The sequence below is a fragment of the Pelmatolapia mariae genome, linkage group LG12 (assembly GCF_036321145.2).
Source record: "Pelmatolapia mariae isolate MD_Pm_ZW linkage group LG12, Pm_UMD_F_2, whole genome shotgun sequence".
NCBI lineage: Eukaryota > Metazoa > Chordata > Actinopteri > Cichliformes > Cichlidae > Pelmatolapia > Pelmatolapia mariae.
Window position 1 is genome coordinate 24,382,933 of NC_086237.1, and position 27,868 is coordinate 24,410,800.

Below are 27,868 nucleotides of genomic sequence, written 5' to 3' on the forward strand. Positions count from 1 at the left end.
ACACTAAACTTATTCCCTGTGAATCTGGTGATTTTGTGTGCTTGCGTGTTGAGTGTGTGTGTGTGTGTGTGTGTGTGTGTGTGCGCGTGTGCGTTATCTATAGAAAGGCAGCGTATCAAAGCTGGAATGGTAGTTTAAAGAGTTTCAGGTGTGTCTAAATCCTGCTGATCCTCATGACTTCAATCTCTTCCCGTCTTTTTCTCCCTCTGGTCTTCCCGGTACGGTCATTGTTGATTCCTTTCCTCCACCTCTGTAATGCCCTTCTCATGGTTTCCTTCATTGTTTGCTTACGGCTTTCTGATTCCTCATCCTCTCTTTTATCATCTTTGATGTTGATTCATCATCCTGCGCCTGTCTCTTTGTTGCCTCTGACTCTCTTCACTTCTCTTTCCACAGATCACAACAGACCTGAGGCATCGGTGTACAGACAGTCACACAGGGACGTCAGCCTCGGCTCCCATGGCTGCCGCGATAATTGCTTTGGCCCTGGAGGCAAAGTAAGATCCACTTAACCTCATCCTTTCACTTCATCCCTTTGCCCTGTGCTCACCTTCTAATGTCTTCTTGTCCTCTGGCCTGTTTTGGTGTGTAAAAGGGACCACGTGAAGTTGCTCTCTTCTTTTTTTTCTTTCTTTTTTTTGATTGATTTTCATTGTCAGAGTCAGCAGGACAGATGCATTTAATTACACGGAAATGCTGTCTTTCTTTTTATCAGTCCACATTTGTGAAGCTGTAAAGAGTTTTACAAGATGAGGTCATACTGGATAACAGATCATCTGCTTGTTTTCAGTTTAAGTGGCACATCTAGTGAAGTGTAAACTTACTGTTGGACGGTGGGCCAGAAAATAACGCGTGCTTGTTTTTGAATGTGCAATAAACTTTCATCCGTTCAGTGATGCATTCACATTTGCTGCTTCTGCACTTTAAGCTCAGCATATTTGTGAGTGTGCGTTGTGGTGAAAAAAATGCATGAATACAGGATGCTTGTTAGCTGCTGTAAAGCCTGTTTGACTGTCAGAAATTTGCTTTGAACATCCACAGATATGTGACAAATTAAAAGAAAATCCAGTAGACCTTGGCATTGATTCTGCTGGATGGATGAGCACATTCCCTCATTAGAAGAGTGCTGCCAAACACATTGGTTTAAAATCTCCCATTCAGGTTTAAATCTGGAGAGCTGGTGTGTTCGGTCACCCCCTCGTGCCCTGTTGATGGAGGCATTGTCACTGTAAACAACTTTGTATTTGTAATGACCTTGTAATGACCTCTCCCTAATGCTACATTAACAGTAGGGAAAACAGTGAGATGGCAGCACAACCAAAATTTTTGCAACAGTGTGCAGCAAACTTGGATCTCGCTGCTTTTGAAACGGTTGCTTTGAAGATGGGGAACAGGTCTGTGACTACGCTGGTGTGTGATAGTGAAGGTGACCAAACGGCAATAAGACAATCAGTCTGCTGTCAGTTTGTGTCGCATTATCTGCATTTTTTTTCTTTTTGCAATAATATAGAGATTTAACCATGATAAGGTGAACATCTCTTTGTGTCTGCATACACAGGCATTCACATAAACTACTTACATTCAGAGCCCAGTTCAAAGCCCACAGATGTGAAGCAAAAATTTAGAAATTCCTCCACAAATAGTGACGCAGCTGCTAACTGCCGAATGACACAGGTGCTCAGCAACCTTCAGCTTTTTATATCCAAGTATATACAGAATACAAGCAGTTGGCAACCGGTTGAATTGAGTCCACAATTAGAAGCAGACAACACACTCAACATGTTAGCACGTTAGCACTCTTTTGTTAAAAAATAAATTAGACAATAGTTATTTGCAAACCTTTGTCGACCTGTGTGAGAGTGATTGCAACCACACACTTACATCCAATCTTATTCTACTAGTGTGACCGAGCCATAACAGGTCAAGTGGACCCAAACTGTGCCAGCTAAATTAATTTGGCAGAATAAGGTCAACACTAAAGATTTACTGGATTTTTAAGCTATTTGTAACAAGCAGATAGGACATTTTGGGCGTATTTTTCCTGGGGACTTTTAATTTTCTTTTTAGATTTGACTAAAGTGCCAATGTGAAGAAGCGAGATGAGAAAAATAGGAGACAGATATTAAGAACAAACAGGTTTGTTTTTTTTCCCCCCAGTTGGTTTCAGTTAAGCGTTCATGTCTTCTCAAAGCCCTGGGTGCTCTGTGCTGGCCTGTTCTCACTTTAAACCTGTTGAGGGGCTCAGTCTGTGATACATTCATGAATTGGAAACAGTGCAGGTGCAGAGACTCTGAATTAGGCCCATCATCACATGTTGAGCGGCTCAGTTAGCTGAGGTCACTTCGTTTAACCTGGATAATCCAATCCAAATCCTCCCTGTAGAAAATATTCTCCGTTTCCAGGCAGTGCTGGACACATAAGCCTGTTTCCTCAACAAGATTATCACACACTGTTTCTTGTCTGCCTGCTTTTTTCTTTTGCTGGCATTCACGTCGTCTCTGTGGTACTTTCTCTGCCTTTACTATAGTCACAATGCTCTGTGTTCTTACTCCTCCAAAATCTTTTTTTTTTCCTTCCATGCCTATTTATTCAAAGAGGATAGGATGAAAGACGAAAAGGGGAAACGGTTTAGGAAAAAGTCTATCTCGTACTGATCATATCTGCTCTTATCTGGTGAATGAGGGCGAGCAAACTCTGTGATAAACACATCAAGATGCCATTATGCTAGACTTCACTACAATCTCCGTTTTGAAGCAATCTTTGTTGGTATGAGCAAAGATTGGAATGGGAAACTTCAGAAAACTGCCCCATGTGATGTTCTCTGTGGATTTTGCCAAGTTTAAGATGTTTCAGTGAGTGCTAGATTTAGCACGGCAAGCTTTTTAAAGCCCTTCAAATGTTCATTCGTTTACCCGGTCTTTGTGTCCTTAAAATGGAGAAACGTTAGAGAGAGTGAACGTGGAGACGAAAGGCTTCACTGACGAAAGAACAAGAAATGAGAATGAGCTGCCTGACATATGAACCTCATCTACAGGGAGATTTTAAGAAACCAAAACAGGGACAGATGGATTTCAGTCCCCCCCCCCCCACATTTTCAGATTTAAAATTAAAGAGAGTGGCATGAAAAACTGTATCACTGGACTGAAGTAAGAGTAGAAAATAGATGGAGTGTTAGTGTTTTGCTTCACCCACCTCTCGTTCTTCTGTCACTGTGCTCTTAGCTGTCTCCCTTCAGATTGCCCCTGTGTGTTTTCAGCCATAATTATGCTTGAGAGAAGCACCAAGAAACCTATATTAGATGTCTGATTTGCTGCTGGTTTCCCCCAGCATGTGAGCTGTTCCATTAATTAGTATTGGCTTGTTTATGGGAAGGCAGTCATGGCCTAGATAACGATGCCAAAGTCACTTTTAATTAATGACCATAAAACATTTATGGACCCATAATTACACACTGGCAGCTAAGCCTATTAATATTGATCTGACCATTAATTATTCTGACTTTTCATTGGACTTATTTGTGCTGCCATCCCTTATTTATTTCTTACTTGACTTTATTTTAAGACATTAGGTCTGTTCTACAATTACAAGTCTGGTCTCATCGAGAGCATTAGTGAGTTTTGGGCATGTGTAACAGCTTGTAAATGTCTTGTTGCATTCTTGGCATTGTGGGGATTTCTTTTCTCTGGATTTTATTAGAAATTTAAAAAGGGGAAAAAAAGAGAAAATGTGTTGTAAAATCTCCTTTTTTTTTGTCTAATCGTCCTCATGTCCAGCAAAAAGTGCTTAAACTATAAACTCTTATAACTAAGTGAATTTGATTATATTTCCCGTGGTGTCAGCTGTAGGTTAGTGAAGTCCTGTCTTAAGACCTCGAGCTGAGGAATTTGAACACCATGTTGATGCTTTGTGCCTAACGTGCTTTCTAAAGGGTGGATCTGACTGAGATGCTCATTGACACTTCCTGCTCATATAGTAGAGACTGGCCAATCACAAGGGAGCCTTGCCCTAAACCATAACATAATTTATCACCTACTTCACTCCAATTTGGGCCATAATTCACGAACTAAACATCACACTGGAATTAAATAAGACACAAAAATGATGATAAAGACCCATTAACCCATCAGGAGATTATTTATTGAGCTCTTATGACAGGGGGCAGAGGGGAGATTTTCTAAGAGACTAACCAATCAGGGGGTTCAACCTCTGCTGGCAATCATAAATGATGCAGGTTTAAGGCGCTTCTTCTAGAGACATTATTAGAGGGGCGTTCAAAGTTAAAGAATCTGAAATTAAAATCTATGGGAAAATTCATCAACAGCAAAGATGGAGGTAGAAGTCGAAGTATCAGAAGAGCAACAAAGATACATTTTTGGCGATTGTTGAAATTGAACATAAACAGGATGCTTCAAATAATTTCTCATCTAAGTCTCTGGAGGCGTTTCTAAGCCGTACCTTCAGACTTCCTTCCAGAAAGATTTTGTTTCTGCATTAGTTTTACTGATCAGACCCAGAAACTGTGTCCATCTTTTATATTAAATCAGTGTTTTGAAAGAAAGAAATGCTGGACAGATTTTTTTCTAAGCTCTTAAAAGATTTTTTTTATTTATTTATTTTTAAGTAAGTATTCTAGGGTTTGCTTGGCTCCAAGTTGGAACCTGACGTGTATGGAATTTTTAAGACTTAAAAAATTGGATATTAAAAAATCTTTTTGTTCCTGATGAGACACATGAAACATAAACATTCATCACATGTATTTTATTTTTAAAGTTTTTTTTTTATTTTCTTGTTTATGCTCTGCCCTGCTTGGATCAGCTGGTTGTTGTGTTTTTTGGGGTTCCAATAGGGGTAGGGGGGTAGACAATATGGCCCCCAAATTATATCACATTTTAAGAAAATTAGCAGTAACAATATTTCTGAATGAATATTTAAAAATGTAGTGAATGTTTTATCAATGCTTTTAGCTTGTAGGCAGTAACTTTATAAATGTGAGTAATTAAAAGACATTTCCTGTCTTTCTTTATCAATGAGCTACTGTTACCATTGACACACTTCAACATTTAAAGTGTGAATCTATTGTAACAAGCTGCCAGCAGCAGTCTAGTGTAGTGTTTTTACCTGGAAATTTTAAGTATAAAACAGCTGCATGACGCTTATAATTAGCAATAACTACAGTAGCTCAAACTTCTAACAAAATTGTCACACAATAAAACCCACAAACATTTTCTACCTGGGATGTTGGAGCTTTTTAACGAACTGCTTATAGTCCTGCTTTACCAAGCAAGCGTCAGTTTGTCACTGTTTGCTCTTTCTGTCATGTGGAGCACAGCTAGCAAGCGCTACAGTGGGGTCATTTGTTTACATTTGAGTCGCACAGCACCAGCCGCTAGCACCTCCGCTGTGGCTTGGTTGTACTTTGTTGGGGTTTTTTTGTTTTGTTTTTTTCAAATGTTATTTATATTTATTTATTTATTTTTCTGCCTGGTTTAATGTTTCCACATTTAGCAAGAATTTTTTTTTCTTGCGCATTTTGCTAAGTACCGTGCTTTGTTGGAGGCTGTTGAAATAGCTCCTTTTTTAGGTACTAAATCATCATTGGAGGATTTTTTTTCTCATCTTCGCCATATGGCATTATCGCACAGCTATAGATAAAACTTCAAATGAAGATCGTTATGAAAGTAAGCCGTGCTTGAGTCTTCTTGTTTGAATTTTCCATGTCTTCTGGTAGATTTTGGTCGTAAAATAGTGTCTGTGGTGACATTCCTACGCTGGTTTGTTACACAATGTTTTGTTTGCCAGACCTGATGGATAGTGCACCAATCAGGATAAATAAGTATACGAGGTAAACCGTTAGGAAGAGTTAATTTATCTTGCATTCATTCTAATGAGTAAGCCATTAGCGACAAACACAGGTTACCATCGGTGTTGCTTTCCTCGTTGGAGGCATATATTACAGGCATAGCCAGTTGGCGGTGAAGCAAAACTCTGCACAGCAGGTTTCACAGACCGCAGGTAGCTTCTCTAATGTTAGCAACTCAACAAGTCTCGTTCCTGTCTATATCTGCCCGAAATTGGGGCAGATATCTGTCTATTTTGTTAGGCTCTAACACTAAAATGTGAGGTTGAAAGCCTAAAATCATAGTTTTAGGTCAAAAGCTTTGGAGAATTGCAAATTCTGGAGGTCTCAGATGGTGAGGGAGTGACATGAGGGGAGGGAACAGAGCATCTGGCCAGCATATGAGATGGAAGGGAATCCCAGGAAACTTGGTGACCCACTTCTTCCTGTTTTTTTTCCTTTAATGTAACATTTGGACATCAAAGGAGTTGAGACACATGGCTGCCATCCTGTAATGGATCTCACGTGAGATCTAAGAAACTAGAGACGGAACAAGCATCTATGCCCTCCATCTACGCCCTCTGTAATTTTCTCTCTCAGTAATTTTCCACCTACTGTATATTCCTTTTTCTTTACCTACTTTTACATTTCATCTTTCTGCTTTGTTTTTTTTTAACCCACTTCACCTTTTGTACTGGATTTGTTTTTCCCAACGTTCCTTTCATCTAGCCAACGGCCGCCTCTTCCTCCCCTCCCCGCCACGATGTTGTCTGATTGTTAACTCTCACAACAAAGATCTGTCTGTCTTTATCTCCATTCTGCCTTTTTTAATGTCTAATCAACGTTATCATTCCTGGATAACTTCCTGCTTTTGTGAAGGCAGTTCAAATATTTAGCTGTAGTGTAGGACAGCTAAGCAAAGTTTGTTCTTTTTTTCGTTAATAAATCGATGGATTTCTGTTTATTTGTGTTTTCCTCTGCTAGTCCTCTGCTATCATGGAGAGACGTTCAGCATATCATTGTGAAAACCTCTAGAGCCGGACACCTCAGCGCTCCTGACTGGAAGACGAATGCTGCTGGTTACAATGGTAAACACTCACTCACTCAGACGTAAACCTTCAGTAAATGAAAGCAGTAAAATTCTTGAATCTCTGTTGCATCCAAACCTGTTTACTTCTTGCTCAAAAAGAGAGCATCAAAATATATCTGCTTATGAATTCAGACCATCTACCACAGTGTTTTCTCAACCATGAACCACATTGAATTTCAATATCTTATCAGTGCCTCTACACAATAAAAATAATCGGTTACAAGTCCTATGTGACTGATTTTAATTAATTTTCAAGAAGTTCACTGAGCGGTGTTTGAAGTCTGGATGGGTGATAATCATTAAAAAACGTCTTTGAAATAAAGTTGATTTAACTTAATTGGAATTTGTCTTTATAAAGCTGACTTTTTCCCCCCTAGAAGTGTTTGATATTTGTTTAAGGCTTTTGATTTACTGCTAGAAATCTGCGCTTCTTCGTTTCATACTGCCAGAATATCAAACAAACAAATAAACTTTACACAGAACAGAGCCAGTAGAGCTTTCACATAAATCTTTCTTTGAGCTGTTGCTCTAAAAGGTGGAGCTGACAGTAAAGGTAAAAAGGAAATGTAACAGCTCTGTGTTAGAAAAATCAGATCAGTTTGAACACAGGAGGATGATGTAAGGAATTTCTTTTTCAGCAGATCTTATCTTAACTAACCAATTATTGCATTGTGAAAATGTATATTTTCATTAGATTATTCTGAAGGCGGCTGACGAGAAGTTTCCAAAAATGTCTTGTTCTTGCTTGCTTAAGTACGGTGCTGCCAGCTGCCATCTGTCAGGGTCCATGTGGTGGGTGCTATTTTGTAACTTTGAGTGCGTACCTGTGTGTGTGTGTGTGTGCTGGAGAGAAACCAAGAGAGGGAGAACTAAGGGTCAGCCAGGCTGCAGGCCCAGTGTGCCTGGAGATTTTCCAAGTGACAGAGGAGAGGAGGAGGGGTGAGGAAGTATGAAAGGAATTCATATTTGATTAGCTGTACATATAAGCAGTCTTATTTTTTTTCTAACTCTTTTCTGACTAAGAGGGGCATTTAAAACGTACGTGATAGAGTTTCACTTTGGTTGACACGTTCTGATTCTTCAGCAACTCGGGCAACAATTATAGGACTCTAAAAACGACTACACTCATCGGCCACTATATTAGGCACACCTCTTCATTAACACATTAACATATTTAATCAGGCAATCACATGCTCAGTTTTGAGGTGTAGGTGTGGTTAAGATGACCTGCTGAAGTTCACAATGAGCATCACAATGAGAAACAAAATGATTTAACCCTTTATCACCCAAGTGTTATAGAGGGTGTCTGGACTAATTCTCATCTGTCAGGAAGCATCTGAATTTTCCCTCTAGACCAAAATTGTTGAGGAGCTATGGTTATGTGAAGCACATAAAATTTAGATTGAGCTTTTTTTTTTTTTCTTTTTGTTGTTTGTCTTCAGACACCCGTACTTGGTGAAAGCTTTGTGCTGCTGTGACACATCAAACATACCCTCAAAAGTCATCGTCTCTTCTTTCTGAAACGGCTTGCATTTTATTATGGTCATTTAAAGACTGGTTATGAGATTGACTGATGCTTTAAAAACAAAAAACAGGAGCTAGGTGACTTTGAATGTGGCGTAGTGCTTCAAAAAAGAGAAAATATCCAGGGAGTGGTAGTTGTCTGGGTAAAAATACCTTGTTGATGTCAGAGAGGACTGGTCAGACTGCTTTGACCTGATAGGAAGGCAACAGTGACTCAAATAAACCCCTCTTTTGTCCAACCTGGTGCTACCCGGTGAGGGTAGATTCTGTAAAAGGATGTTGACGCCGATGTTGTACTGTGGCTGCTTAAAAACGCAAAATCTTCTTAAGGAGCTTTAAGATGTAACCCTCTTTTGACAAACTGTTCGTAGCCAAAAACAATCGAATAAATCAGCCTGACTTTCTGCTGTTTCCTGCAGTCAGCCACCTGTATGGTTTCGGCCTGATGGATGCCGAGGCGATGGTGAAGGAGGCGGAGCGATGGAAGCAAGTCCCTACTCAACATGTTTGTGTGGAGAGTGCAGACCGACAAATCAGGTAAAACATAAGGCAGGTTGCATAATCTCTTATAAGTCATAAGTATGTGGACAAAACACTTGAAGCAGATTTGAGATCAGACTTTGGGAACCTGGCTGCAGGAATTTTACTCCGTTCAGTCACAAAAGCATCATTAAACTCTGCTGTAAGCTGATGAGCGATGTTCGTAGTTGGTATTCCAAAATGATCCCTAAGGAAGCACGGGATACGGAAAACAACCTCCCCCAACTGTTGCTACAAAGCTGGATCACTCTGTTTAAAGGAGCTTTAAAAGTTCGCCAATTAAATTAAAAGCTTGGTGTTCCTGCATTAAATAATCATGGATGTCTACTGCTAGGGTGATTTTAATTTTATGTTAAAAGAGCATATGTATATGTACAGTTTCTGTGACACAAAGGAATCTGATCCCATCTAGTGTCCTCATATACCAACAAGTCTCATTAAATATGCTTTCATTCTGGCGAAGTCAGATTTTGTAAGCTGTTGTGAGAGCCCCTGCCGCCCCCACTCTTTGTTTCAATCTGTTCCCCCCTCTCAGTTGTACTGTCTTTCTTTTTTCTTTCTTATTTCTTTCTCTCTCTGGTGTTTTGCACTGGCATGTGTTTCAGAGTGCAGTTGTGCAAGCTGTACCTTGATAGGGGCCAAGCATTAGTTCTGGCAGGGTGGTTCTCACATAAGACCTTTACTATGTGTATACACACACACACACATGCACACACACGCACATGCGCACACACTTGCATAGAGAGAGCCAGGGCTTCACAACTTGTTATTCTTGATGCAGCTGGAAGCCTGAGCTCTGTTCTGTGTTAGGCAGGCTGGCTGAACTTGGGCCCCGAACTGGTTTGCTTTCAGTCGAAGGCTCAGTGGCCAGCGACTGCACCATTATCACTGTCATTCTGTCTGTTCTGCACCAGTGCACAAGCCAGCCCATACGAGGCTTATGTAAAGTCTAACTCCTGTCGGAGGCTGTTGTGTTAAGCAATCCTTACTGGTGGGTAATGGAGAAATATATGTGCTGTGAATGGGATTAAAGCATTGTTCTTGAACAGAAGTAACACTTCCATTAAGCCAAAATAAGAAGAAAGTAAGCAATCACCAGAAACAAAAGGCGTTGTATTTTTTTCTTTTTGCTTCTGAAGTGAAGGCAAAACAATCATAAAAGTTTTATTTGTGACACATTTTCAAAACTGGATTCGTCCCAAAAGGAGCGAAACGACCTCCTCCATAAACCAAAGAGTTAGTTTAAAAATAAAGAAAAGACGACAGCAGGCACACATGTGCAGTTAGTTCGCTGCCACATCTCTCTGGGCGTGTATTCTGTGCTTCTTGTGCAACTTGCGACATAAGTGCAGTCATCACCTCACTGCTGTGCTCCCACACACCCTCTGGCTGGCCCCTCTGACCACGTTTGGTAATGTCTGTCTGCAGCTGATCTCAGCACCACTTGGAGTATGCAGCAGGAAAACTGCATGATCCGAGTGCAATCAGACTGGTGGTAATCAGCCGTGCATCTGCTCGGTCCCAGCGCGTACGGTTCAGCTATCTGTGCGGTGTCATAGAGCAGAGCTGTTCTGTCGGCTCCAGACTCCCCAGACGTTACCGCTGACCGCTTTCCAAACGGTCATCAAAACGGACATTCAGTGTGTTCACTGTTATTCGCTCCATCTAATCTGCTTCACCACCAGCAGTTGTTTCTATTTTGTACTTTATGTAAAAATATTTGCGTCAATTAGCTGCTCAGACATCCATTGTGGAAATGCTCAGATAGAGATGAGGATTATTTTCCTCTCCACATTCAGGAAAACGCTCATGTGCTGCTTTTAATTATAAATCGCCGTCGTTCCTTTCTTCACCGCTCTAACCGATGTGAGACAGATTAATTTAACGTACCAGCTCGGGTAATTTAAGCAGCATTTCTCAGCGGAAATCGTTAGTTTCATCTTGGTGGCCAGTGTTGGCCTTTTGCAAACACATCAGTCACAACAAATTGATGTTTTTTAGCAGTAATTAATAATCAGCAGACCAGCATTAATTACATGGTCTGAACAGCCAAAGCTGAATATTTTTATTAATGAAATAAGCCACTTTGTTACTGTTGTTCTGAATCAATTCTCGAGCCAAATGCGAGGAAGTGTCGCTCCTGGAATCGCTTTTGATATCACGGGCTAGTTTGTAATTGCCTTGGGGCAATTTTACTGGCAAAGATGAACATCTGTACCGCATGGCTTCATAACTAGAAAATGTCGTGGTCGTGATCGCAACCCTTAAAACTGAATCTTTCAAAAAAGTTTCCAATATATAATCAAACAACAGAACTCACTGGCTGTTCTCTCAACCCCCTCCAGCCTGCAAGAAATTATTTTAGTAACTCATTTTTATAATGTTTTGAAGAAAGTGTAATGTTTTAGTTTCCAGTGAGTAAACGCTGCATGTAATCCATTGGCAGCAGTGAGCTGATGTGTTAAGTTGGCTCAGCTGCTCCATGTGTGACTCCTTTTCTCCAAAGTGTTGCGCTGGCAAGATGGTTTTCATTGTCCCCTCTTGTGGACTCGTCCAGGTTTTGGTGCTGTATCGCTGCTCTATTAAATCATAGCACAGATGTTATTCAAGGGGCCATTAGATGTTTATGTTGGCTGCTCGGTGAGCTTTCTGCTGCTGAGCCGTGCATAGCAGACTGAACAAATAATGTTCTTTGTCTTTCTTATCGTGTTCAGGTTCTTGGTTTCTTTGGCAGAGTGAGGTTCAAGAAATGAGAAATGTTAATATGGACTTTTTTCTCTCTCTCTTTTTTTTGCATGCCCTTTGGTTTTTGGAGGTTAAATCAAAAGAAGTGAAGTGAAACTTTATAATTACATTAATTGTGTCATGGCAATTAGAGCCATATCGCTATGGAGACGGCCACAGTCTAAGGTTTAAAATGCCTCAGTTCATGTAGAGTGATAATGGGCAGATAAATCCTGCACATCCCTTGCAGAGAAAATAACTGTCAGTATGGTAAGAGAGACACCACAGCTGCAAGTTTATATTATTATTTTATATATTGTGTATATTTTTTATTGGAGCTTTTTTGTGATATTGGTACTTGTTCACTGCTGTCCTTGCTGTTTTGTAGCATCTGTGACCACATCATTTCCTCTGGGAATAACAAAGTTTTCTGATTCTGAAAAACTTAAAGTGGTTAAACTGTGCTGCAGCATGTTGGTTCTTTTGATGTTTACACTCTGATGTTTTCCTCCAGAACCATCCGTCCAGAGCACGTGGTTCGGTCCGTGTACAAGGCGACAGGATGCACTGACAACCCCAACCATCACGTGATCTACCTGGAGCATGTGGTCGTACGCATAACGATTACACACCCTCGCCGTGGGGACCTGTCAATCAACCTGACTTCACCCTCAGGGACAAAGTCTCAGCTGCTTGCCAACAGGTACAGAACCTACTGTGAATGCTCTTTTTCAAAGGTTCAGCTTCATGAACTTAAAATAAAAGATCAGTTTTTCCACTTTCTTTTTACGTATTTTTTTTTAAATTTAGTTTTTTTAAAATGCATGCATGTGTATATTATACATTGCCAAACCAACGCCTTTGAGAATAATTTGTGATAGCCCAGCGGGTTTGTGCCGTTCCATCTAAGGAAGAATAGCTGACCTTAATCTGTTTAATATTTGGGTTAGAGATTTATTTATAAAGCATATTGTCATGACAGAGGAGTCTAACAGGGGTTTATATGTTAGCGATAAATCTACATGGGTACCTAATAATTGCAATTCCTTCTGAAACCATATGCTGAACGTAATGTGCACCTCTTTAGAAATGTAATTACACAGTCCATAGGATCTGCGATTGGCCCATTCAGTACTGTAGGTTCCTCCTAAACATTTCCAGCTGCTGCTGCTTCTTCTAGTGTGATTTTTCAAACCAGCTTAAAGAGAGAAACTGCACCACAAACTTGTGTTTTGGTGGCTATACTTGCTCGTCATGTGCAAATACAAATGCTGGCAAGGGCATCGGGTACTTAGATATTACATGAATTTATTGTAGAAGTATAAACTATAGCAACTTACACACATGCCTAACAAAAGATCCCTGGTCCAATCTTGGGAGGGAATTTTTTAAGGGGTTATGTAAGGAAGGGCATCCTCTATTAAAAATCCCCCAAATAGAACATGTGGAGATACGTGGTGTGGTGGTATCTTGTGAATAAGGGAGCAGCTGTAAGTTGTTGAGTCTACAACAGTGCCAACTGTGACCCCGTCGTCTTTAACAGGCTAAAAACCTTCTTTACTGTGTGTGACATCACAACAAAGGAGGCCCCAAAACTTCAGCCAAAAGGAACCTAAAACGAGACACTGCAGTGCCCAGGGTCTTTGGCTGTATATCCTTTAGCTTTAGCTGTGTGGAGTAAATCAGATAAATGACACACTGGTGGAGATACTTTTTCTTCAAAGGAAAAGTTAGTAGCACTTCAAGAAAGAACTTCAAATAAGAAAGGAGGAGGAACAAGCTAAGTGTGATTGCATTATTCTCTTAAATTATTGTTATTTTTTAATATTTGAGCTCCAGAGGTTGGGCTGGATGCTTCTATAGCCACTTTACGTAATTTACGTGCTGTCGTTTTGAAGAACACAGAACAGTGCTGTGTTATTTCACAGAACAAGATACCAGCACTGCCAAAAAGCTGTTAGACTTTATAGAAGGTAGTTGATATCTATCAGTCAAGAATCAATCAGTCAGCTCCTAAGTAGGAATGTAACCTTGCGGCTCATGCACTGAAATAGGTGTTCTGAACAAGTTCGGGAGCTTAAAATAACTGATGAATGAATGCATAGGTAAGACAGCTTCCTTTGCACGTGCTTAAAATGGCTTTATTCCACTTATTCATTTTGCTTTAGCATAAAACACAGAGTAAACACTTTTGTGTATAAGCTATAGAAGCTAATAGCTTCTATAGCTTATACATCTGAGTCCTATAAGATCAACATAGCTTGAAGCTATGTTGATCTTATAGGACTCAGATGTATAATTTAAACTCTTCAGAAAAAAACTTGCTCAATCCACCAGTTTTTCTGACTCATGCCTGCCACGTCCTTTCATATAATTGCATGTTTATCTGAATATGTCCAAAGTCCACTTACTACAACCAAAGAGCATGCAGTTGACAGAGTGCCACAACAGACAGGAACAGCTTGAAGTTTGTGTGGTGATGATGATGATGCATTTAGAGGGCTGCCAGTGCCAGAGTATTTCTATTAAAAAGAAAATTAATTTGAATATGAATGAAAATCTAATTTAACTCCTTACCTAACAGCAGTATCTGCCACTTCTACGGGCTGAAGTACGCTGAGTTTCTGATCTCCAGTTATTAATTCTCTCATCTGTTTATTTTTTATTAAATTAATACCATTGCCGGACTTTAGGTCAGCTAAGACCTCTTTTTTATTGGTCTACTGTGGAGTACTCCCTACAGTTTGTCTGGTTAATTTAGGAAAAATATGATCAACTGACAACAGATGGGAATGTGTTAAGATAATAAAAAAAATCGTGTGGTTTATGAGAAAAACAGCTGCTCTCCCGCCCTCAGCCCATCATACAGTCCTCATCACTTAACTGTAACATATTCATGGATTTATCCCATCTTTGGTCGTTAGTGTTGGCTCTAAGACCTCAAGCTGTAGCTTACCTACAGTTGAACAGTGGCAAATATATCACTTCAATAGGAACACCCGCTCAGTTGCTTGTTAAGACAAATATCGAATATCAGCCAATCAAATGGCGACAACTGGGTGCATTTAGGCATGTAGACAAGAGCAAGACGACCTGCTGAAGTTCAAATTGAACATCAGAATGGGGAATAAAGGTGCCTTTGACCGTAGCATGGTTGTTTGTGGCAGTCTGAGTATTTCAGAAACTGATCTGATCATCTGGAATTTTTCCCACGCAACCATCTCTAGGGCTTGCAGAGAATGGTCTGAAAAAGAGAAAATATCCAGTGAGTGGGAGCTCTTTGAGAGAACTGCCTTCCTAAGGTCATAGGAAGGTAGCAGCAACTCGAATAACCGCTCGTTACAACCATGGTATGCAGAAGGGCAACTGTGAATGTACAGCATATTGAACCTTGATACAGATGGGCTGCAGCAGAAGACCACACTGTGCGCCACTACTGTCAGATAAAAATGGGAAATTGAAGCTGGATCAAAATAGGACAACAGTAGATTGGTCGGCAACATTTGTAAAAATGTTGCCTGATCTGACGAGTCTCAATTTCTCTTTGACTTAGAGTAGGGTCAGAATTTGGAATGAAAATGGATCGTCTGCTTTGTAATAATGGTTCAACCTCAGGTTCTTAGCATACTTTGGACCCCTCGGTATCAACTGAGCATCATTTAAACACCACATGCCTATTGGTTTATGACCACAGCGTACCATCTATCCAGCTTACAACAGAATAATGTCACAAAGCATAAATCATCTCGAACCAGTTTCTTCTACGTGACAGTGTATTAACTGCACTCAAATGCCCTCACTGGTCCTCAATCAATTGCCAGGTCTCTCTTGGAAATGAGATTTTTAATCTCAATGAGATTTTTTACCTGGATAAATAAAGGACTAATAACAATCCAACAGGACACCTTTGGCATGTGGTAGAACAAGAGATTCACATCAGTCAACCAATCAGCAGCATCTGTGTGATGCTATCAAGTCAGTATGGACCAATATCTCTAAGGAATGTTTCCAACAGCTTGTTGAATCTGTGCCAAGATGGCAAAAGAAAGTCCAATCCAGTACTAGCAAGGTGTAACAAATAAAGTGGCCACTGAGTTTATGTTTGCAACACTTTATCAACAGTTTTTGCTCATAAAAAGTGAATCAGCATCTTCCAACCAATCAGAATTCAGAGTTTTCACAGGTTTACTTAACCTCTAGTAAATCTCAGTACTGTACACTGCGCATAGCTCATTAAAGGCTCTGATTGTTTGCTCTTGTATTTGCAGTGCTTGAAACACTTCCTCATCTGATAAGTGTCTGTGTGTTTGTAACTGTGTACTTTTGTCTGTGTGTTTGTAACTGTGTGTACTTCTGATGCGCAGGTTGTTTGATCACTCCATGGAGGGTTTTAAGAACTGGGAGTTTATGACCACCCACTGCTGGGGAGAGAAGGCAGCTGGCGACTGGGTCCTAGAGATCTATGACTCACCTTCACAACTTCGCAGCCAGAAAGTGCCTGGTATGACAGTGTGAATAGTTTCTTTAACTGAATCATGTTGTATTCGTTGTATATACATTGATTTTTATGTTATGGCGACAGAAGAAGCAGAAGAGCCATTAACTTTGTCTGGAATAGGTAAAGTGCCAACAGGGCCATGCATGTTGCTCGGGAAGCCGTGAATTTTGTAACTGAAATTACCCACTAATTTACTGTCTCAGATGAAGAGTAGTAGGTTCTTAAAAGCTGTTACATCAGTCACTGTAATGCCATATAAACTACCTAGCTTTCCTTGGGTATCATTAAAATGTTTCATGGTGGTTGCTGAAAATGCAGGGCGTAAAAATGTAGTCGGGTTTATAGTGTGACCTGATTATACCAGTAACTCTACAATATAAATATGAGAACACCCCCATTTACCCACCGCAAGGAGAGACCGAAATACCTCTATTTAGGATAACTTTTATAAGTCTCGTCTTATCTTTTCAGGCAAGCTAAAGGAGTGGTCATTGGTGCTGTATGGCACCTCTGTGCACCCGTACTCAACTGGGCACATAGATAAGCCTCAGTTTGCAGACCTTGATGAGGAATTCCCAGAGGAGTACCCTGGTAAGTGATAAATCCATTGCCGCCCACAGAAGGGTTGATTACAATAGCAGCCTTTAGTAACATGTTTTTCATTGCCTTTTTACTTCCCTGCTGTTGTGTCAAAATATTAGTATTGTAGTTTGTGATTTAAGGGTACTTTTGAAGTGCAATCAATAAAAATAGATCATTTTAAGAGGCCATAAGACTTGAAACCCCTTTTTCTTTCTGTATTTGAATCCAGGCCCCTGTGACTCTGAATGCAGTGAGAATGGCTGTTGGGGTCCTGGACCCCACCACTGCATTAACTGCCTTCATTACTTCCTCAAGTTCAAGAACAACACCAGGTCAGACTGCTTTAGATTGTCAGAAGTTATATTGCTCCTTGATTGTATACATCTACTCAAAATCAAACCTTCAGAATCGAACTGTATCACTCTTTGTTTTACGCCACCTGACTTTCTGCCAGAAAAGCTTTACATGGTGTGCTTTAGCCTTGTGTAGCACTGGCTCATCACAGCAAGAAGGTCCTGGGTCCAGAACGGGGATTTACTTTTTGTGTTGAGTCTGCGTGCTCTCCCCCTGCACATGTAGGTTTTCTCTGGGTACTCCAGCTTTCTCCCACAGTGCAAACACATGCATCACGTGACATTTCTAAATTAGCTGAGGTGTCAATCTGGGTGTAAATGGTTGTCTGTCTGTGTTAGGACAGTAGAGTCCTTGCAATTTGGAAAAAAATGGATGATTGCACAGTCAGCCTTATTCGACTGCAGTCACTCTCAGACAAATTGGTGAAGGTTTGCAAATGCTTCGCTACATGTTGCAGTAAGTCTCCACCGATGAGTGCAACATGTCCACACGTGTCTCTTTGCACTCATGGATTCAACCTAAGTGGTTGCCATCTAGTTATATTCTGGTTATACATTCTCCTTAAACGTGAAAGAACCCTGGTTTGAGACCGGGAGGAGACAAGAACCCAGCCTCAGTGACTTCACGGGCTTGTATGCTCCTAGTGCCAGACCCAAGCCCAGATAAATGAGAGTATTGAGGGTGGAAGGGCAGCCACCATAAAATCTGTGCTAAATCAGACGTATCGAACTATCCACTGTGGCAACAACCTCACGCTAAATAGGAGAGCAGTGGAAAAGTGCCTTACTGTTGGGTTTTCTTGTTAGATTTTTTAAACAAAGAAGAAGAAAAGATTTCGACACATGAATAAACAAAAAAAAAAATCACAGACTAAAAAACAAATGATTGAATGATTGTCCTGGCAAAACTTTTATTCCTTTATGTTCTTCGTTGTAGAATTAGGAGTGAGAACTACTTAGATCAGCTCAAACCCATGACCCACGATGCCAAAGAAATCTTGTTTAGTGAACTCCAACAGAGCCATTTTTTCTCTCTCTGTTAATTTAAAGGCAACACATGGAAAACCCATGTCTGGCCCAGCAGTTACTTCGTCTTTTGATCGTTATTAGGAGTAAGAGGTCCAATGAGCAGACGGATCAATATTAGCTGAGAGGCTTTCAATCAGATAGTTTTCCAAAGGTAAAGTGAACATTGGTGCATACAAATCCCTCGATCTGTAGATTTAACCAGCCGAAGGCAACATTTCAGTTGTTTACATACCTCAGAGAAACATCTGTTCGCCAGCCTGTTTTGTGTGATTGGGTTTGATCATTAGGAAACCTACAGAAATTTAACATCTGCATTTATTTTTAGTGCATTTTATTTTATTTTTTTTCATGTGAATCCAGAAAAAGAGTGTTTCTACTTTTTGACAAGTAAATCTGAGAGAGAAAAACAAGAACTGAGAACTGGCTACTGAGTTTTTTGGAAGCTTTGCACTGCACTGTGCTTTATATAAGGAGACTGTTACATGGTGAGCTTGGAAACTTTCCTGATGGTGGCCTGATTAATTACACCACGTCAGTCTGATAAGAGAAACGCTGTCAGTCACGGTGTGTCCTGTTTGTCCCTTCCCCTTCTTAATTGTGTGTATACAAGCCGGTGTGTGAGTGTGTGACTGTAAATTTGTGCATGTGTCTACATTTTGTGCTTGCCCCCGGGATCAAAGTCTGTAGTAATTGCCTTTGTGTCGGCCTGTCTCTGGACTAATAAAAGACAGGCCGATGCAGGTGCATGAGAATGTGCAAGCTTAGGTGCTGCCTTATCATTAGCTCACTTTAGAGGTGTGCTGCCCTTTTCTGCCACCACAGGGAGCAATTGATGAATGAAGATTGGAGGAAGGAGGAGGGGTGGCAGCAGCATCTAGTCATCAGATAATTACATCCCTACATGTGTGTTTGATGCTCCACATACACCAAAGGATGTGGGGGTCTTTGGAATTTCTTTTTATGTATTTTTGAGTTTGATTCTCAGGGTAAACTATCAGCTTGTAAATAGTAATCGATTACATTTTTAAAACATTTTCTTAGATTCTGAGAGAACTATCAGTGTTTGTTGAGGGGTAATAATAGGCAAATATTTTTAACTGTTTATAAAGTATACATTGAATTTAGATCTGTTAGCTTTGTTGGCATGTACAGCGGGCCAACATTTTGAATGCGCACCCTTTTGGTTTTCCAAATTTCTTGCCGAAATTCAGGTTTGGTGCTGGAAATGAAGAACTTCAAAGTTCCCGTCTTCTACATGTTTGATCAGTGTGTTGGAGAAAAAATAAGGTTTGAAGTTTAAAGCTCACATTAAATGGTGTCCTGGGTTTAGAGGTTACACTACAGCACGTGCCGTCGTTACAAAAGATATTTTTTTTCTTTTTATATAACCATTTCAGCAAACTAGGCATGTATTTAAGTTGGAGGATAAAAGCATGTCTTTTGTACTTACACACGTGCAGTGTGTGTTTTTTGGCAGAAGGTGCACGCGTGTGTGTGTGTGTGTTTTGTGCTCTTTAGATCTTTGGAGGTCTTTACTTCAGGGTGTGAGCTTCTGGTTAAAATGATGGGGTGCTCAGGAGCTGTGAAGTTATTCAGTAGATGTTGGCCTGTTCGTCGTGTAAAACCTGCACGCACACATTTATTTTTTGCATTAGTTCCCAGATATTTTATTTCATTTTAGATCATATTTGCTGCAGAGATGATGTATTTATTTATTTTTTACATTTTGGTCCTTGGTTTTGATTTGGTCTTCACTGGTCTGCTGCTGAAGAACGCTGCCCTTCAGAGGAAACTACAGCCTCAATAAATCTTTAAGAAAAATGTGCTGTAGATTTTTTTTACATGCTTTTTTCATTCTTCATTTTTTTATACCAAGTCTTCCTGTTTTGCATCCAAAGAAGTTTTTTTTAAAAAAGCTTTGATGTTTTGAGCTCCACCTGAGTGATAAACTTGCATAAACATGTTTCCGAGTCTAACTGTTCACTTATTTTGTGCAGCGTTGACTAATCAATCTGAATTGCTAGAGTCGCTTTGTATAAGGTTGTAATTTTTTTTTTTTCCTCACCTTTTTTTGTTGTCTTTATATTTGTTCTGTCTTCAAAACCTCCAAAATTACATGTTCCATATCAAGGAGGTTACCCTAATGCACTAAATATAAATACTTTTTTTTTGTCTTCAATGACTTCCCTTTCCAGGATGTGTGTATCGGAGTGCCCCAGTGGTTTTTTCCGTGATGATAGGAAACGTTGCAAGAAGTGCTCCTCCTCTTGTGAGACCTGTGTTGGTAGTCGTAGTGACCAGTGCACCACATGCAGGAGTGGTTTTAACCTCATCGAGGGCTCCCACACGTGCGTCGCCAACTGTCCTGATGGCTTCTACCTCGATAGCGGTAGGTTTCCCCGCAGGTCACACCGGGTTTGTCATGGCTAACCTCCGGGTCTGAAAAGTAAAGCTACTGCAGAAGTGCCATATCCTGCGTATTTTTTGATGGCCAACAGGGGGCGACTCCCTAAGTGAAAAAAATCCCAATGGGTTTATGGTCTCAGTCGCTAGTTTTAGGTTTTATTTAAGAAAACACAATGTTTGTTTTGTAGAATAAACATTAGAGTAACATAAACGAGAAGCAGGGAATGTGTTATAGTGTATTACTGTTTCTCACTCAGATCTATCCTTCACTCGGTTTCAAAACGTCAAGTTTGTTGAAACCAATTAGTCACATCACGGTGGTTGTGCATTTCTTATTTACAGGCTGTCACACAGTTTTGTTATAAGTTTCTTGGGACTTCAGTTGTGTTTCTGTTGTGCACCTGTTTTCTTAAAATGCCAAAATCTCACTGTTATTCTCCGTGTCCACTGCATAATCATCTGTGCCTGAAGTTCCTTAGATTAAGATTGTAGAGAAATACACTGCCATTTGTAAATGGTGGAGGAGGTTTCTAAAAACCTCACCCTTAGCAGTAACTATCACCAGTCTGCTTTCATTCACCACACCAGAATGATGCCATTGTACCCTTGAGGTAATGTCTAGCCACTTGTTTATTGTAATGCACTTGCTGATTCAAGCTGAACTGAAAAGTTTGTGGTAGTGAACCGTTTGGCTACGTCAAATTAAAGTGGAATAAAACATGAAATAAACCAGATCTGCAGGAAGATTATGCTTGGATTAGGTTTACGATCATTTTTCTTTTCTTTTTTTCTTCCTGTGTTAAATTCTGGCATGTAAAGTATTCAGTAGTGCAGTAGTATTCACAGAAAGTATGTGCTTTACGGGTTCAGAATTTTTGCCAGTGTTTTTTTTTTTTTTTTTTAATAAAAACAAACCAGAAATGAGAGACTGACACTATGTATATATTATAATTATGTCTTTGTATTTGCCAGGATGGTGTGTAAGCCCTGGCAGCTCTGAGAGTCTCTGGCAGCAGATCTGAGATGATCTGATGCAAGTTTAATCATAACATTTTAACAGGCCAAGATGTAGTGGGTACATTTTCCCTTTTGGAATGGCAGCATAGCCGAGGGTTTTTTGGTTGGTTTTTTTTTTTTTAAATAAGAAAACTGGAGTTTATTTTCTTTTTAACATTCTGACAGCAATGTTGACATGATTTTGTTACCATATCACAGATAAACCAATGTAAGCTAGGCTCGCTGTGCTATTGATGTTAAAATTACTGCATATATACTAAATGACAAAGCGTTTGACCAGGATTGTACTATTTATTGTGGTTTCACTTAATCTTTTCTAATCATTAATCATTTTGTGAATTGTTTAAAATGCAAAAATATTCAAGAAACCCTGATATAACATGGAGAAGGGTAGAAATCACAGCAGATGGTTTTTATACCCATTTTAAAAACCCTAAAATTTCTAAATAATTTTTATTGATTGATGAGCCAAATTACACTCTAATGTTCACCTACAGCTCTGAGCCAAAATGCCAAAACAACATTTCGTCCAACTTTTCTTGGAAACCAGTCCGTAGCCTGCCCATGTCCTTCCTTCATCCTGTAAGGATTTTTCAGATTCCTAAAAATCCAACCAGCATTCTTATTTACAGTCTCCTCGTCCTTTCAGGGAAGGATAAAACATGTTATTAGCATAACTTTTTGGCAATCACCATTGCTACAGAGGAGTCCATGTGCTTTGTGTCAAAGCGTGTCATTGACTTTAGTCTGCCTTTTGAAATATTCATCTAGATTCCCATCCTCCCTCAACACTATAATCTTCTTTCAGCCCCACAGAACCTTTCACCCCTCATCTTGCTATCTCGATTTCCTCCTCTTTTTTTTTTTCCTTGTTTGTCCTTTTTGCCTCTTCTTCTCCATATTCTCTCATAACTTTACTCGCTGGTCTTCCTCACACATTCGACTCCATCTGATACTCTTCATCACTCTTTCGCCTCTATTCCCCTGCTGTTTTTTTAATGCAACCAGACTTCTGGTTCCTATTATGTGCTGTGTATGACTCGCGCACTGTGTGTCTTCCAGATTCCAACATTTTTAGGCGATGTCAGGAGAACTGTAAGAAGTGTACAGCCTCCAATATCTGCACAGAATGTAAACCTGGGATGAGGTAAGATGGGTGCCACGTTGAGCAATTCCTGACTAGAGTCACTGATTATAGTTTAAAGCATTAATAATTTTCACAAACAGCACAGCCTTGAACCTTTTTAGTCATCACGTGAAAGAGGTGCATATGATAAGTCAATGTAGTACTGTGCAAAATGTGTTAGTGTTAGACCACCCACCATTCCTTTACGTCTTGCTTCACAGGAGTCCTACTGTCTTTTTTCAGTAATAGGTCTCCAGGCTCTCTGAAGGTGTTTCAGTTTTTCTTTGGATAATGGCTGCTTTCTCGCTCATTATCAGTCCAGGCCTTGTACGTGACCGTTTTCAGAAGAATGATTGTTGTTGTTGTTTAAAGTCATCTAATATTGACCTATGAGCAGTGATGGGAATAACGGGGTTACAAGTTGATCCCTCTACTGTTTACTGTAGCCTCATTGGAATTGGTCTGAGTGGAAGGGTGGCTTTCAAGAAGCCAGGTATTTTAACCAGCCAGGTATGACATATTACACAAGAACTGGATTCGAAATCAGTGGTTTATGGGGCGATGAATCCAAATAACTTTTTGGTTCAGATTGTTGCCAATATGTATGGAGGATGCCTAGAAAGAGGTAGGACACAAATGTCTACAGCCATCTATAAAACATGGTGAAATTGCTGCATTTTCATTGCTGGAGATCTTATCAAAACTGATTTAATTTCAAACATAGGCTAGCATCAGATTTTGACTCACAATGCAATACGAAGTGTAAAGCATCTGATTGGCAACAAATTTATTTTTCAGCATGACAATGATCCCAAACACACTGCCAGTGCAGTAAAAGGTTAGCTGTGTAGAGAAAAACACAGTAATGAAACAGTATGGGATCATCTCGACAGAGAATAGAACAAATGGCAGCCAACATCCAAAGAAGAGCTTCGAATGTCCTTCAAGAAACCAGGAGAACTATTTCTAAAGACTACTTAAATTACAATAAATCCTGCCTTGCATTTTTCGTGACGGTTGTGTTTTGGCTGTAAGATGTTGGGCAGTAGGAGAGTGTTGTGATGTTTTGTGACAATCTCAGACAATCAGATGTGAACATCTACTTCTTTTAGAAAATGGTCAGTTGCATGACGGTCAGAAAGTAAACAGGACTCAACTTCTGTCTTAAGTGCTTTTAAATTATCATCTGACTAACCAGGTTTTAATGTATAAGGAACTGCAACAGGAAAAGATTGGTCTGAAAACCTCCAAATTTTGCCCCTCATTGCAAACAGTTGGATTTTTTTTCCACCATCGTTGAGTCCGTTTATATAACATTCACATTTAAATGTGGTCAGAAAATTGTACAAACTAGCTGGTCTCAAGCACACTGCTTAGTTAAAGCTTTTTCACCCGTTCTTACACTCTTGCTCAGTGATGCTTCAACAGGAACAGCCGCTGAACTGCTGTGATTATTGGACAACTCGCTTTAACTCCTGAACCGCAAGTGGGTTGTGGTTCATTATACACGGACCGCTTCTACAATATGTATCATATGAAGGGCTTTGTGCTTTGATAAGCCTTGAACATTAAATTTGACGTAGATTTTCCCCCCAAATATCACTGTTGTGGTTCCAGGATAAAAACCTTTTGTGTTCATTGACTGTAATGCTGCAGAAGTGCTGCCATTTTATTCCAGAACATTGTATACTTTGTGGTTTGTACAGTGAACCGGTGAAACGAGGGTTTCCCAACTTTTATCCACTTGGGATCCATATTGAGTAAACTGATATTTATCCAGTGGGGTCAGTGGCTTATTAAAGCCCACATATGCTTGTGTAATGTGGAGACCCAAAGGAAGAGGATCTGTTTTGCGTTGAAATCCTTACTTTGAAGAGGCTATGAACCGTTTAGCCAGCCATTGAGACATGGTTCAGTTCATCATTTGGCCACTTCCACAGGAGCCTCTTCAAAATGACCCAGCTGCATTTGACCTGACTGAGGATAGTGTCTAAAGTGCTGGAATTCCAGCTAGGTCAGGAAAGAAACACTTGTGAAGTGTTTAAACATACTGTGGTCTTGAACCCAACTTTTAAGTGCATAGTGTTGCCAGAGGTGGAGGTGGGGAGGGACACTTGTAGGCCATAATTTCCTCTGAACGCCTCAGAGACCACAGTAACACACACACACACACACACACACACACACACACACACACACACACACACACACAGTCTCTCCTCTTCCACTTAGTCCACCATTAATGCTCAGTTAGGAGTCGGAGAGGAAGAGGGGACCAGACGAAATTGTTTCTGGGAAACCTAAGCTAACGCAGACCAGCTGTTTTTCAGCTTAGCAAAGCTCACCAACCTGTCCTCACTGTGACTCCACAGAGCCGACTTTGTAACCTCCAAACCTGCTGCATATCTGACCTCTTCTCCTCCATCTGCCACCTCTAAAATCAATGCAAAAATCAGAAGCATCTTGTTTTGCTGCACACAGAATCCACACAAAGGAAAACATGACGTTTTTTAATGTCCAATGATTTTACTGCAGGATTTTACTGTTTACTTTCTGCATCTTTCTGGTTTTACTTTAAAGTTACGAGTGCCTTGTTTCTCTTCACTTTCCAGCCTTCAGGCAAACAAGTGTCAGATGACCTGTGACCCCGGGACTTACTACAACGGCCACAGAAGGACCTGCGAACCATGTCATCGGGCCTGTGCCACTTGCGCAGGTAGGAAGCAATACTTGCAGGATTACATTTGTAATGTGCAGTAAATCTGTGTGTTTTAAAGACACGATCAACATTTTCTATTTGTCAGTGGTAACGCTCAAAAATGCGCTTGTGTCTTGCAGGCACAGGAGTAGAGGCGTGCACAAAGTGTGCGGACGGCTACTTACTTGAGGATTGGCGGTGTGTTTTAACATGCAGTCCTAGCTACTACCTGTCAGAGCAGACCTCAGACAACGGGCAGGTGCAGAGGTCCTGTAAGAAGTGAGTCAGCACACCTGCCAACACCTCTACGCCACGGTGAAAAGGGGTGGTGTGGGTGTGGGGGACGACTTTCCAGTCTGTAGAGATAAACAAGGAAGTTTCCTTTGCTAGTGCAAGTGCAAATTTCCAACTTAAACCTAACTTTAGCCTCCGCTGTTATTTTCTTATTTCTCTCCCTGCTCTGTGCATTTCTGGTTTCTGAGATAGCAGGCTGAAGATGATTTGGGCACCGACATCAGATGAAATCAAAACTCGGCTGCACTACACCTGTATTTAAAAATTCAAATGGGGGTAATTCAGCAAAATTGCAATCAGTCACTGATGACAGTAAAGGTAAATGAGAACAGAAAGCCTGCAATGAAGGACTTCCCAGTAAACCGCAGTCACAGAGCCAGTCAGCGCTGACATTTGGTGCCGTCATTGTTTTGTTGTCTTTAAGCTGTGTGAGCTTTTCCCACAGACGGCTCTGTTGAGTCACCCTTCGCTAATGTTAACCTGAATGAGGACGGAAAGAACACGTAAACATAATCATATCCCCGTGATTGACAATGGTTTGATGACTAGTTTGCTAGTTGAAACTCATCCACAGCGTCAGACATCTTGTCTGTTTCTCTTATGGCCTTACCTCCCTGCTATGTTCCCTTCCCGTCTTGAATTATTTATTGCCCACTTGACCCTTTTACCGTACTGGATTCCTTCATGCTCAGCTTCAGATTTGTCTCAGAAAGTGATGTTTTCACACTAGCAGGATGATAAATGTGATAACTGTGTCTAACACTTGCTCCTAAAGGATTGCTTCAGGTATCTTCTCCTCCAGATTTTCTGTGTTCAGAAATTTGGCACATTTGCAGACACCGCTCACCAGCAGAAACCGAATAGGCCAATAATATTACATATAAGAGAAGTAAGAGAATAAATAAGAGAGTCTACATAAATTACAGCTTTTTCTCATCTTCATCTCTTTGTAAATGTCTAATACTGCAGTATAATATATACGTCAGGGTTGTTTTCTGGTGTTAATATAGTCATACCTAGTCATACCATACCATATAGACATACTTAATAGTTCAGGAGTTTGTAGACTGACAAAGTTGAAATGTGAGCTCTAACAGGTATCATTCGTCATTGCCTTTATAGCGATCGATTTACTTCAGATTTTGGCATGCAGGAATAAAGTTTGTGCTGCCTTGACTAGCATCTAATTCCTCACGCACCCTTCGGCAGGTGTGACAGTAGCTGCTATGAGTGCTTGGGGCCCGGGGAAAGAAACTGCAGTAGCTGCAACAGTGGTTACAATCTGGAGGCAGGCGCCTGCGTGGTGAGCACCATCTGCAAAGATGGTGAGTTGTCAGCTTTCTTATCAATATCATGATCTGGATAGTTGTTTATTATTTGGAATGGTTTTTATTTGGCCCACAGGTGAAGTAGTTTGACAAAGAAAATGATTCACTTGCAACCATTTTTAAGAAATTTGAACTCTGAACTAACACGTTAAATGAAACCGCTCACTGTTGTAGCTCCTAACCAACAAAGCTGTGCTTTTGGCTTCTGTGCTCTACATCCATGTCCTGCATGTCACTAATATAAAACCTCTCTGGGACTACGTGCTCACACGTTTCTATCATATGACATTAACACAGTGCTTTCCTAGTTTGCTTAACTTTGTTACACCGCATGGGCAGAAAAGATTGCTGAGTATCTACTTATGCGCTACCTCTTTTATGTTTTTCTTTGTATTTCTTGTGCTCCATGTCGGGGTCATTCATTCTCAGCAACACGCAATCCTGTTTGAGGGATTTCCTGAGATCTGGCACAAATGTTCACTTCGGCCTCCAATATCTAAATCTTCTAAGTCTTGCACTAGTTTACTGTGACCTCACAAATACTTTTTGGTAATAACTCGAGAAATCATGTGTTTATTATGGCTTAAGTTTAGAAAACTGTCCAACAAGATAAAATGCTGAAGTGGAAATATTTTTAATTGAGATCTTAAAGGTCTAGATGAAAAATATTGGCCCACGTTACCATTGTTTGATGCCATAACTAAAAGGGGTGGATTGTGACCATAATTGTTCAGTTACTAAACATTATTAAATCCCTTCCAAGTCTTCATTTATATCTTTTTATATTTATTTAAATATTCTGCTCAATCTTCTCCTGCCTTAC

The 27,868-nt window shown here is 40.3% G+C and overlaps 1 protein-coding gene across 1 annotated transcript in view; it reads left to right on the forward strand.

The window, feature by feature from the left end:
* The window catches only part of pcsk5b (proprotein convertase subtilisin/kexin type 5b), an 87,842-nt gene that overhangs the window by 31,601 nt on the left and 28,373 nt on the right, over window positions 1–27,868 (forward strand). The window contains 12 exon segments of the mRNA XM_063489127.1: window positions 397–497; window positions 6,821–6,924; window positions 8,870–8,987; window positions 12,229–12,417; window positions 16,079–16,215; window positions 16,684–16,803; window positions 17,024–17,126; window positions 20,372–20,565; window positions 22,662–22,746; window positions 25,338–25,441; window positions 25,564–25,702; window positions 26,927–27,042. Of these exon segments, the coding sequence (XP_063345197.1) occupies window positions 397–497; window positions 6,821–6,924; window positions 8,870–8,987; window positions 12,229–12,417; window positions 16,079–16,215; window positions 16,684–16,803; window positions 17,024–17,126; window positions 20,372–20,565; window positions 22,662–22,746; window positions 25,338–25,441; window positions 25,564–25,702; window positions 26,927–27,042 (1,510 nt within the window).